We start from the raw sequence: 12,781 nt of genomic DNA, 5'->3' as shown, positions 1-12,781 counted from the left end.
CTGCTTAATGCATGGTGCCCTTAAAATGCTGATTATCCCCCTCAGATACCCCCCCCTACCTTAAAACCTCTTTGACAAGCTGCTGAAGCTGTGCTGCTCTCTTGTGGTCGAATGTGAACTCATCCAATAGAATTTACAGTATTTTCTACAAGTTTATTTGAATGAAACTTGTGCATTTACACCAAAGTGTTTTCTTTTTGTTGTAGTTGCTGTAAATGACACAATATCAGCTAATTCTCATTTACTCCTCATATTCTGCTGTATATTTCTGAATCAGAGCAAATTGTCATTGCTGTGTAGCAGGTTGTAAACCTAATTAGAGACATAAAGATGCTGACTAATGTGGTCATTGTATGATTTCAGGGTAAACTTGGTGTACCTGGACTTCCTGGATATCCTGGAAGACAAGGACCCAAGGTGAGGGGAACCCAGTCGTCCTCACTGACTCATTTACTCATCCTTATGATGATGCTAAGATGTTGTTGTTGTTGTTGTTTTTAGGGATCTCTTGGATTCCCAGGGTTCCCCGGTTCAAACGGCGAGAAGGGAACAAGGGTGAGTGAGCGGTTCTGACGGATCAGTGATTGGTGGATTACGTCCTAGCCAATAATGCAACGTTTCTGCTGGTTTTCAGGGTCTTGGTGGCAAATCAGGGCCGAGAGGACAAAGAGGACCAACGGTACAATTTGACCTTTATTGATTAGTTCTTTCCATCCGTTTGTAAAAGCTATTGTGCTTGGTATATCGGTTTATGAACGTATTAACTGATGAGTTAGTTGAGATTCCACCTGTTGCAGACACAAAAGACACATGCTAAAAAGAAGAAGAACTATATGCAGAAACACAGAAATGAGTCTGCGTGTCCCTATTTCTGGTTCCCTGGTTTCGTTTTTTTTAAAATAAGGCTGTGTGGTTAACACAAGATTAAGATATTTTAATGATTTGTGAGTATCTGTATGTCTTAAATGTAAAAAACATATATATCTAATGGAAAAATCCCATTAGCTCCTGAGATGCTCGCTCAGGGAAAAGACATCATCTCCACAGAACTCTACTGTGCAAATTAGACACATTCTCTTACTCCTGCAAACTTTAATGAATGAATAAAATGTTTAACTGTTTGGGAAAAACAAACTAATTTTAAGTCATTGCTTTGGGGAGAAAAATAAATTAACGTTTAGGAATTGAGGGAAAGTGAAAGAGAAAACAGATCGAATCACTTCTGCATCACTCCTAAATCTACCGTTTGTACCCATCAGGGCCCCCGAGGGCAGAGAGGACCGAGGGGCTCTACTGGCAAATCCGGAGCAAAGGTTTGTCTACGCAGTGAAACATCCACATTGAACTGAGAAACTCTGCCCATTTACTTCATAACTCATAACGATCCTACAACAGAAATTTGACACCAAGCTGATTAAGTACAATAAAGACAATAAAATGGCTTTTCTTCAGCAGATTTCTCTACATTTTTTACTCAAAATGCCAGTTTCTCAATTGGACTAAGAGACAATAGTTTGTGCCCCTAAACCTCATTTGTTGTTGACGTGTTGTTTTGTTGACTGTTAGGGGACATCTGGAAGCGATGGGCCTCCTGGTCCTCTTGGAGAGAGGGTGAGCGCTTCATCTACATCCCATCCTGTGGAGAGCCACAGCTTATGTTCTAATCTTTGCATTATTATTGTAAATAAAAAAAGATTGTGTGTATGGCCCGGTTTACAAATGTTACATAAATAGTTGTAAATAGAAGTTTTGTTGTTGTGTCACCAGGGATTGCCCGGACCTCAAGGAGCCAATGGTTTCCCTGGACCCAAAGGACCTCCTGTAAGAAAACGTTTTAATCATACTTGGTAGTAGATGCCTCACAGTGGCACCTCTCGGCCGTGTAGAAGAGAATTGTTGAAAGCTGGATTCGTCCAACATGATCATTGTTTTTCCTTGTTCAGAATCAATTGATATTTGATGGTCTATTTATCCTTTCAGGGGCCACCTGGAAAGGACGGGCTGCCTGGACACCCCGGGCAGAGAGGAGAAGTTGTAAGGAGAATTTTCTCATAACTCGTAAAGTTGTTTGTTTTACTACACATTATCGATTTGAATCTGGAGATTTCTCTTAAATTTACAAAAGGTCACGATTTCCCTTAATCCGCATTTTTCAACATAACATTTCAGAAAGCTCAATGCAGGCATTTCACCTGTTTGAACTGTCGATGTTTAGGACTTTTACTCTGATTCCAGTCATTTGGAAAATGTACCTGATGGAGATTTGTCATGAATGAAAAAGCGTTAAGTCTTCTCATGTTCTTCATGGCTGCAGTCAAACTGCTTGACACACATCAGTTGTAGTTTGTTTGATCACAATCAACCCCAAAGTTCCCCACATCCACCTTTCTTAGTTGGTTTTGCTCACTGCGTGTCTCTTCTCCAGGGCTTCCAAGGTAAAACGGGTCCACCTGGACCTCCTGGAGTCGTTGGACCTCAGGTGAGTCTTTTAAATGGTGCAGACTTTGTTCTTTACTCAAACTGTAGACCACATTGTTTTCCAAAACGACAAAACTCTTCTCTTCTCTTTTTTCCCAACATCTTCTTCCTCTCTGTGCACCTCTCCATCTCCATCCTCCAGGGTCCATCAGGGGAGACCGGCCCTATGGGCGAACGTGGCCACCCTGGACCCCCAGGTCCACCTGGAGAGCAGGGACTTTCTGGTCCCTCAGGCAAGGAAGGCACCAAAGGAGACCCTGGACCCTCTGGAGGCCCCGGTAAAGACGGACCCCCAGGACTGAGAGGCTTCCCTGGGGAGAGAGGACTACCTGGAACCCCTGTTAGTATGACCAACACTGCGTACTGAGCTCCGTTGTTATATTGACCACTTTGAAGGCAGTAGATTGGAGAGAGGCGGAGGTTAGGAGACACATCAGTGTTTAATGCTTTCATGTCTTTTCTTGCAGGGAGGTGGAGGACTGAAGGGAAGTGAAGGACCTGCCGGACCTCCTGGATCCGCGGTACGTTTCAAAGCAAAATTAATTCAGAAATATCCAACCAGCGCACCCTTTAAAGTACAATAGTATATACTGTAAGTTACGTTGAGTTAGGTTAATCTATATTTTCAAGCTTTTTTATAATTCCAAAAATGTCAAATGTGATTTGATGATGTAATTGTTTTACTTTACAGTACTTTCTGTAATCGACGCTGTCTTTTTGATGTTTACCGCTATAGGGGTCTCCTGGTGAAAGGGGACAAGCTGGTACTGCTGGACCTGTTGGACCTCCTGGCAGACCTGGCCCTCAGGGGCCTCCTGGATCATCTGGAGAGAAAGGAGTTCCTGTGAGTTTTCTTCAAATGTTTATCCAATGTCAATAGCGCATTAGACTCATCATTTGAATTTAACTCTGATTCAAGTGTTGATTCTTCGCTTTGTTCTTTTTCTCCTGTTAAGGGGGAAAAAGGTCCAATCGGCCCGGCCGGCCGTGATGGAGTGCAGGGTCCTGTGGGTCTGCCTGGCCCGGCGGGATCACCGGGAATAGCCGGAGAGGACGGAGACAAGGCCAGTCACTTTTCAGGCCAACACGTCCTTTTAGAAAATACCCCAGTTCCCTGATGGTCCAACTAGCTGGTCACATTGGGGCCTGCAAATCTTTCTAGGGCTTCCCATTACATTGCCTCTTTGCCTCTTTGCCTCGTTGCTGTAACGTGATGTTTCTCGCTCCGTGCAGGGTGAAGTTGGAGAGCACGGCCAGAAGGGGGCCAAGGGAGGAAAAGGAGAGCATGTGAGTGGCGCTGACGTACAGTATATCAAGTCTTATGATCTCCCTCAGTCAGAAATGATCAGGATCTTCTTTGAGAAAATCAAACAGCGTGTTTCTTTCCATCGTGTCACTGCGGTTATGCTTATTGTTGGTATGCTTGTCTTTTGTTTGTTGGTAGGGTCCTCCTGGCCCACCCGGGCCAATGGGTCCTGTTGGTCAGCCCGGTCCTGCTGTGAGTACAAACTCTTACTCAACTCTTTGAAGAGCAAACGAGGCGGTGTGCAGCGCCCCTCGGTTGCACCTGTTCCCTGATCGTGTGCCTTTAGTCCCAGATGAGTTTCTACTCCTTATTTGGTGTCACTGCTCATGCTACAAACTCAGTGCTTTATTCCAAGGATATGAAATAAATTAAACGCTACAGCGATCAATATCGAACATTGAATCACTATCATGAGTAAAAGAGCACAATGTCTTCAGTAAACTCTTTGTTATCTGTTCATATCTATTTTTTTCTTCTGTGGTGCAGGGTGCTGATGGAGAGCTTGGACCAAGGGGCCAGCAGGGGCCATTTGGATCCAAAGGTGATGAAGGAACCAGAGGATTCCCAGGAGCCCCAGGACCCATCGGATTACAGGTCAAATAAAAATGTCATTAAGTGTCACTTCATTGTTATTTTAGACAATTGTACAAACATTGAGATGAAGTTGCTAAACTTAACTTAACGTTCACCTCTGCAGGGATTGCCGGGACCACCAGGTGAGAAGGGAGAGACAGGAGATGTTGGACCTCTGGTGAGTCTCACAAACACACGATATCGGTCATTACAACTGGTGGGGGTCATTTCATCTCAACAAAATGAGAATGGATTAAAGGGTGAGCCTCTTTGTGTTTCCAGGGTCCTCCAGGTCCCCCAGGACCCCGTGGCCCTGCTGGACCCAGCGGTGCAGACGTGAGTGATCCTTTGATCTGTACCTGTATGATACTGGCTGTCACTGGTTTCATAAACCATTACTCTGCAATAGTTGGTTTGGTTTGTTAAAATCATTCTGCATCATGATTCTATACAGTTATTTCAAGTTGTGATCCAACAACTTGTTGTTAGTTAGGTAGTTAATATGTGAAGTGGCTCTTCTATATTAATTTACTATTAACCAATTCTACAGGAATTATTTCAATGTTTTGTTTGACTTTGTTTATCAGGGTCCTCAAGGTCCTCCTGGTGGTTTGGGTAATCCTGGACCTAATGGAGAGAAGGTGCAGACATACATACAATTCATTTGCTAACATCAAAGCACTGTTTCTTTATGAGTTTGATGGCGTCTGCAGAAATAAAGTATCAAACTAAGTGTTGTTGTCCTCCACAGGGAGAGCCTGGTGAGGGCGGACCACCTGGAATCGTAGGGGAGCCCGGAAAGAAGGTGAGCTTCTGAGTGACTGTACCGAAGTAACCCTTTACTGACTGGTTGAGAGCCTCCAGGAGTAAACAGAGAGACCTGTGCTCGTGTTGGCAGGGACCTCGAGGAGAGCGCGGAGAGAAGGGAGAAGCCGGACAACCTGGAACAGCTGGAGGTGCTGGAGGACGAGGAGGACCTGGAGATGATGGACCCAAAGGAAACCCTGTATGACACACAATGTCACACACAAACATCAATGCACTCTGAATTGCCTCCAGAAGGAGCAAGTGATGTAAATTCTTTAGACTGTACACCACATTTAAATGGGCTAAATTCAGTTGTTTTGTGTTTGTCTTTGTCTTCAGGGCCCGGTTGGTTTCCCTGGTGATCCCGGTCCCCCTGGGGAGGTTGGACCCAGAGTGAGTGCACCTTTATATCAGCATCGTACATTGCTAGATAATGTATAGATATTGAGATCTGAGACCACCGATGGTCTTTGGAGTCCTTGTACTCATTCTGACATTAACCCTAACCCTTCTCTCAGGGTCAAGATGGTGCGAAGGGAGAGAGAGGAGAAGATGGTGAATCAGGAGAATCTGTAAGTTACCAATGCAGATATGTGAGTGACGTCTAGATGCCCCAGTGCTCTCAACCTGCTCTTTCTGGCTTCTACTGCAGGGCTCCCCAGGACCATCTGGTGAGAACGGACCTCCAGGCCCCCTAGGGAAGAGGGTAAGGTCGTTATTGGATTAAAAAAAAAGTAAAAATATATAATATAATAATATAATATATATAATTCTAATGCCCCCCTGATCTCCTTATCAAATAAAGTCTAAATCAATTGAAGTAAAGGACGTTATAAAGTCTACAGCCGCCCAGAAACCTTTGAAATAAATGTTCCATCTGGAGATCCACTGAAGTCATTACGACACTGGTTATAATGAAAGTTTTATTTTCCAGGGCCCTGCTGGAACAAAAGGACCAGAGGGACGTCAGGGAGAGAAGGGGACGAAGGTGAGTCCAGAGCTCTGGAACCAGCTTCCTGGTTATGATGCTTCCACTTAACCATCCCATACCAGGATGAATGACAAACTCTGATTTAATTCTAAAAAACATTGATATATTCGTCTTTCATATTTAATTTATTTTGCAGGTATCTTCTCTTTTTTGGCAATGGTGATACATAGCTTCTACGTATGTACAATGGATCAAATAACTGATCATGTTTCTCATCATAATCATCTTTTCCAGGGAGACACGGGTGCTATCGGCCCCCCAGGAAAGACCGGCCCCGTCGGCCCCCAGGGTCAACCAGGAAAACCAGGAACAGACGGCCTCAGGGGGCTCCCAGGATCAGTGGTCAGCACAGATTCATGTGTAGCAGGATTGGACTGTGAGGCGATGCAGTAACTCGTGACACTCATGTATCCTCTCCCTGCTCGATGCTGTGTCTCAGGGGGAACAAGGATCTCCAGGACTCGCCGGACAGAAAGGACCACCTGGACCCATCGTAAGATCAGACCGTGACATCTACTGTGCACTGTGACATCTCATCTCTCAAACCGTCCTCTTCCTGTCTCCCTCTTCGTCTTCTCCATGGTTCTCGTCTCCACAACAACCTCCTCCCTGTCTTCCCCTCCTTTCTTGTCTTCTCCTGCTGCAGGGACCTCCTGGTTTGCTCGGTCTGCGCGGAGACCCAGGTGCCAAGGGAGAGAAGGGACATCCTGGTCTTCTCGGTCTCCCCGGCGCCCCAGGAGAGCAGGGGGAGAAGGGAGACAGAGGTTTGCCTGGACCTCAGGGATCCTCTGGATCAAAGGGAGAGTCTGTAAGTCTGACCTCTGGCACTTCAGTTAGAGGGGGGCAACTCAACCACCATTGCTGTCCTTCATTCAGTCACATGTGAACCGTTGCCTGACCTGTATCGTGTTGCACCGCAGGGGATGTCTGGAGGCTCCGGACCCATCGGACCTTCTGGTCCTGCTGGGCTGCCTGTAAGTGCCGTATCTTCCTCCTGCCTCTGTTCCCAAGATGTTATTACCATCAATGGACTAACGCCTTGTGTCTTTTCCAGGGTCCTCAAGGTGTCAAGGGAGCTAAGGGCTCTTCTGTGAGTATAAGAGTGTTTGTGGCCCAATGAAATAAAGAGAGGCCTCAGCGTGGATCCAATGCAGTGATGCTCCTTTGGATCTGGTTTTAGGGTGGAGCTGGTCCAAAGGGAGAAAAAGGTGTCCAAGGACCCCCCGGATCCCCTGTGAGTCCTTCACTGTTTTTTAAAGTTACGCCCACTTTGAGCTACTCACCTGCGATTGTCAGATCATGGATTAAAACGTAAACTTGCCTCGCAGGGCCCACCAGGCGAGGTCATTCAGCCTCTGCCCATCCAGAGGAGTCCCAAGTCCAAGCGCTCCATCGATGCCAGCCAGCTGCTCCCTGACGCCGACATGGCCGCGTCTGACGCCGCTGGCACCGAGTTCCTAATGGGCACCGAAGGCATGGAGGAGATCTTCGGCTCGCTCAACTCCCTGAGACACGAGATCGACACCCTGCGTTTCCCCCTCGGCACCCAGGACAGCCCGGCCCGCACCTGCCAGGACCTGCACCTGAGCCAGCCGGAGCTCAAAGACGGTAAGGGCCTCGACCGAAATCTGGAGCCGCCTCCTGCTCCGTCACGTCTCCCTCTGTCGGGTTTTCCACCTTGTTTTGTTTCTCTGCTGCCCTCTGCAGGAGAGTACTGGATCGACCCCAACCAGGGCTGCTCCAGAGACTCATTCAAGGTCTTCTGTAACTTCACCAGCGGAGCAGAAACCTGCTTGTACCCCAACAGGAACATCAACACGGTCAGTCCACCAAAGAACAAAAAAACATCACAAGCATTATTCCTCTATCCGTCCACAATGTAAGATGAGCTAATACTTGTGGACCATCCTGGTGGCAGGTGAAGATGAGTTCCTGGGATGATGAGACTCCCGGTTCCTGGTACAGCCAGTTCACTACTGGTAGTAAGGTTGGTAATCCTTTCCAGCTCACAGTCCAACTCGGTCTTTACTAAACGACTCTTTATTTCAGTTCACCATCTCCTGTCCCATGTTGTCCCCCCAGTTCTCCTATGTGGACTCTACCGGTGAGCCCGTGGGCGTGGTCCAGCTGGGCTTCCTGCGTCTCCTCAGCGTCCAGGCCCGCCAGAACCTCACGTACCACTGCCACCGCTCAGTGGCCTGGGCCGACCGCAGCGCCAAGAACGACTACAGCAGGGCGCTGCAGCTCCAGGGGGCCAACGACGAGAAGCTGAGCTACGAGACCAACCCTTACATCAAGGCCTTGGTGGATGGCTGCTCTGTGAGTTCACACACACACAAACACACACACACACACACTGATTCAGTATGAGACCTGTAGAAAACAGTGGCCCTTACGTACTGACCCCATGCTGCACTTTATTGACTTTAATGATGAATATTATTTATGCTTTATTTGATTTAGGATGAGCTATGCCCTACCTCAAAATGATGTTTCAACAGGAAATACATCACATTGAGAGCGAAATAATGCTGATTCATGGCAAGATTTAAGATAGACTTATGGTCAACCTGCTGTAGATATTATCGATAGACATTTCATACATAAAATATGTTGTCTGCTCACTTACAGCTAAGACAATATAACACTGTGTTCCCTTTCACTGCAAGTCCCAGGAGAAACCAAAACACTGTATCACAAAATCACCACTCTGCTTCCATGTTGTCGTCAAAGAAAGCCGCGTTTTTATTATTCAGAAGCAAAATTTAAAAACCTACAATGATATGTTGGGGGAAGGGGAATTCAAAGTCTCACCGGAGCCATAAATATAGCAAAAGACCTACTTGAACAAATGGAGGTTGCCACCCAATATGGTTTAAATTGGAGTTTATAAGAAGAGCTCAGGGTTGAACGATAGCCTACAGTACACATTGTATGTGTTCTTGATCAGAGGTTTAAACAATGGATTCCATATGGAATAACACATGCACAGTTATTAAAGATGGAGGTTTTGTGAGTTTCCAGCAGCTGAAAGACAAATACTCACTAAATAACCAGGACCACTTTAGATATCTACAAATAAGGGATTTTTTTGACTGAGAAATAAAACAGAAAATAAACCTGGTGAAAATTGGACAACTGTTTATTAACATCTGAAAAATACAACATTTTATTTAAAACTGAAATAGGAACAATTACCTGGTGCAAATTTTACTATTATTACATTATGTACTATATAGAGTAAACTACTCCCATGTATTTTGGCCAGAAATTGGTGTAATTGTTTTTGGGGGAAAATCCACAGGTTTATTGTTATTGACATCCATAGTCATGGATGCTTCTCTACTATAACAGGAAATACTGTGTGCTAGCAGCTAGTAACGAGGCTGTTACACAGAGATGGCAGGAGATAGAACCACCATCACAAGATAGATGTTTGAACCTGGGAACCTCACAGAATAAGACCTCAAGAGGAGCGACTTAGTGAGAAGTGGGAGAAATGGAAGATGTTTGTACGTTAACGATAACACAAGATATCAACCTGAATATGTCTCAGGATTCATCCTGCTTTTGAGAGGGTGGACCAATCCAGATCCCTTTCTTGTTCTTATTCATTGTAACAATTGTAATTATGTTTTCTGTCTGTGGTAAAAAGGCAAAAGAAAAGTGTGAAAAGGAAAGTTGCCTTTTGGCATATTTACCAGTATTATTGTTGGTGATGTTATATAATGCAGAGTTCAACGATATGAACATCTGGCTGATGTGTGTCTCTCTCTCTCTCTCTCTCTCTCTCTATGCAGTACCGTAAGGGCTTTGACCGGACAGTCCTGGAGATCATCACACCACAGGTGGAGCATCTACCTCTGCTGGACGTCAAGGTGTCAGACTTTGGGGAGAGCAACCAGCAGTTTGGCTTTGAAGTGGGACCTGTCTGTTTCCAAGGCTAAAACACACACACACACACACACACAGACACACACAACCACGCAAAGAATCTACACGTGCAGTCACTCATGCACACACACACACTTCGAGAAACACTTATATACGAGAAACACACGACCAGTAATTTGTAAATTAACTTGTAAATTGTATGAAACACAAACCCACTGACACACACACACACACACACATCTACACACACACATGCTTTTGTGAGACAAACACTCACTCTGGAGCATGTGTCCGGGGAAAACGACATCCTCCCAACAATTAATGGACGTCAAAAAAAGTTAAAGAGGAGAGAAATACCAAAGAAACATGCGGAGAGGAGACCATCGTTTGGAAGAAAAACCAGGAGCGAGTTCATCGGAACCAAGCAGTGATTCCTTCACCTGCAGGAAAGGGGCCGGCCCGGAAGGAGGGCTGCCGCCTACTTGAGGCCCGAACCCCCCCCTCCACCCCCCTAGTCTCTGACCCCCCCCTCAGTCATCTCTTCTCCCCGCTGTGTCTCTCTTACTGTACCCTCTCATAGTGCTCTACCTCCCCTCAAAGTCACCCCCCACACACTGATTCCACTTCTTTTGATCCAGGTGAGGAGGGGTTCACCATGGGAAGCTTTGAACGGGCCTTTTACCTGAGACGTACACCCCAGTGGACGAGTTGTGTGAGAATAGAACGCGCAGTGACCTGTCAGCCATGTTGTTCCCATTAAATCACTCCTTTTTGGTGTCTTTGTAAGATTCTCCGTGTGCTCACCTGCTCAGGAAGGATGGAACACGTTCACCTGGTGTCATGCAGCGAGGTGAACGCAGTCCATGTGACTCCTTTTTGTAAACGCGATGGTCTCTCCTGTCGTTGAACAGATCAGTGAATTTAAAAGCCATTACTTTTCCAAACTGTGCTGAACCTGATGTGATTGTTCTCGCTGTCACTGGTGCTTCTTCTGCTGGGTCACTACCACGCACCGGTCCTGCGTCTGCTGGGTCACCTTCTGGGTTCCTTCATCGTTCTTTTCCATCTTGTGATTGCGCATCATCAGGGCTTAAACATGTATCTGAGAGTTCCCTCCTTCTTTTTCCATGCAGCAGTGAATAAAACGCATGCTTTACTGAAAGAAACTGTGTGGCAAGGTGCTAATTATACCAACGCATAAAACCTATATCCACCCCCTCCCCCCTGAGTCCCACTCTTTAGTCTCTTTACAGGTTCATAGAAGTATTTTACTAGGGGAAATGTGCATTACATTACATTTGTACAGAAATAGTGATATTCTATCTTATTTATTTAAAACAGGGTACTTTGTGATTGAATAATGCAAGGACCACCAAATATGCCAGTCAAATGTGGTATATTTCATTTGTATTTATTTCCTGTGACTGAAGGGAAGCGAGTGACTCACTGATGGTGCTTTACATCCAAGCTCCTCTTGTACAAGCAAACAATGTGTGGCCATATCTCATTGTAAAGTCCCCGACTGTACTGTGCTTCCTCTGTGACGATTAAACGAGACTCTGCAGTTCTGTCACATCTCCTTGTGGTTGCTACTGTTTGGCTTTTGGCTCTCAGGTGAATGGGTCACTGGGCTTTGAGATGATTGCTGAGTCGGCCCCCGTGATGATCTGAGGGGGGGGGGCTGAAGGGCGTGACTCGCATCCCTCTGCTGAGACCACGGAGAGGGAGGAGACGAGCGGTGTACAGCGTGGCTGTGAGGGAGGGGGGGATCAGACTAGGGTTCTGCTTTTATTTTTTATTTTTATTGTTTGTCCTTTTATTTTTATTTTTACTATAGCAGGGAAAACGGGGGTAGCAAAGCTAAAACTAAAAATTGAAATTTCCGACATTGAGATTCTCCAAAGTGAATGACCTCAAATATCTGTGTGCTTTTACTGTTGAAACCAGTTTCAACTAAAAAACAAATATGGTGCTGAAAGAGAAAAAAAGTATTATTTTATAATGTGTGTAAGTATTTTTTTTAATTGTCTCTGTAATATATACTCTTTTAAAAAGAGCTGCTTGCCTCTTGGTTTTATTTCCAAACTGATGGGTAGTCATCAGTAGTTCTCCTCGCTTCTCATGAGTCCCAAACCGAAACAGACAGGACACACCGTCATATGTGAGGGTTATTTACTGGTATTGCAGCTTGTAGGAGCTGGAAGTGCTTCGTCTTACAATTCACATGATGTGCCAGGTTTAATCATACATAAATTATCGTGTTTCTGATGGGTTCTAATTGCCGCGCTGACGGAAAACATGGACGGACGAGCCGGAAAAAATGACGAAACTTCGCTGCAAGTCCCTTCAAAATAAAATCACAGGATGATTTTTTTTCAATTACTTTTCCACGCAAAGCCCCGCGACCCACTACAAACGGGTCCCCCAGCCAGTTGAGAAACACTGCTCTAGACCAGTGGTTATCAACTTGTCTGGCTCCGGGACCCACCTTTACCCCTTAACGACAAGCCGTGACCAAATTCGATCGGTCAACGGGGGGGGGTGCTGCAGCGTTCACTAGCGGTGTCGACGGGGGGGGGGTTCCGCGTTCTAATTGCGCTGACGGAAAACACGGACGGACGAGCCGGAAAAAAAGACAAAACTCCGCTGCAAGTCCCTTCAAAATAAAATCACAGGATGATTTTTTATTTATTTTTTTCAATTACTTTTCCACGCAAAGCCCCGCGACCCAC

The 12,781-nt window shown here is 45.7% G+C and overlaps 1 protein-coding gene across 1 annotated transcript in view; it reads left to right on the top strand.

Annotated features, from left to right (window-relative positions):
- The window catches only part of col11a2 (collagen, type XI, alpha 2), a 38,153-nt gene extending 25,732 nt beyond the window's left edge, over positions 1-12,421 (top strand). The window contains exons 31-65 of the mRNA XM_062558638.1: positions 364-417; positions 502-555; positions 635-679; positions 1,260-1,313; positions 1,567-1,611; positions 1,768-1,821; positions 1,981-2,034; positions 2,426-2,479; positions 2,621-2,818; positions 2,946-2,999; positions 3,215-3,322; positions 3,435-3,542; positions 3,712-3,765; positions 3,923-3,976; positions 4,271-4,378; positions 4,482-4,535; positions 4,640-4,693; positions 4,945-4,998; positions 5,109-5,162; positions 5,256-5,363; positions 5,504-5,557; positions 5,683-5,736; positions 5,817-5,870; positions 6,099-6,152; positions 6,390-6,497; positions 6,595-6,648; positions 6,802-6,963; positions 7,076-7,129; positions 7,210-7,245; positions 7,336-7,389; positions 7,484-7,763; positions 7,863-7,975; positions 8,074-8,142; positions 8,238-8,474; positions 9,956-12,421. Of these exons, the coding sequence (XP_062414622.1) occupies positions 364-417; positions 502-555; positions 635-679; positions 1,260-1,313; positions 1,567-1,611; positions 1,768-1,821; positions 1,981-2,034; positions 2,426-2,479; positions 2,621-2,818; positions 2,946-2,999; positions 3,215-3,322; positions 3,435-3,542; positions 3,712-3,765; positions 3,923-3,976; positions 4,271-4,378; positions 4,482-4,535; positions 4,640-4,693; positions 4,945-4,998; positions 5,109-5,162; positions 5,256-5,363; positions 5,504-5,557; positions 5,683-5,736; positions 5,817-5,870; positions 6,099-6,152; positions 6,390-6,497; positions 6,595-6,648; positions 6,802-6,963; positions 7,076-7,129; positions 7,210-7,245; positions 7,336-7,389; positions 7,484-7,763; positions 7,863-7,975; positions 8,074-8,142; positions 8,238-8,474; positions 9,956-10,102 (2,952 nt within the window). The 3' untranslated portion in view covers positions 10,103-12,421. The remainder of the gene's footprint in view (positions 1-363; positions 418-501; positions 556-634; positions 680-1,259; positions 1,314-1,566; positions 1,612-1,767; positions 1,822-1,980; positions 2,035-2,425; positions 2,480-2,620; positions 2,819-2,945; positions 3,000-3,214; positions 3,323-3,434; positions 3,543-3,711; positions 3,766-3,922; positions 3,977-4,270; positions 4,379-4,481; positions 4,536-4,639; positions 4,694-4,944; positions 4,999-5,108; positions 5,163-5,255; positions 5,364-5,503; positions 5,558-5,682; positions 5,737-5,816; positions 5,871-6,098; positions 6,153-6,389; positions 6,498-6,594; positions 6,649-6,801; positions 6,964-7,075; positions 7,130-7,209; positions 7,246-7,335; positions 7,390-7,483; positions 7,764-7,862; positions 7,976-8,073; positions 8,143-8,237; positions 8,475-9,955) is intronic.
- Positions 12,422-12,781: the final 360 nt, after the last annotated feature.

Source organism: Pungitius pungitius, chromosome 17, assembly GCF_949316345.1.
Source record: "Pungitius pungitius chromosome 17, fPunPun2.1, whole genome shotgun sequence".
NCBI lineage: Eukaryota > Metazoa > Chordata > Actinopteri > Perciformes > Gasterosteidae > Pungitius > Pungitius pungitius.
The sequence above is the reverse complement of the archived record's forward strand: the minus strand, read 5'-3'. Positions and strand labels throughout refer to the sequence as shown.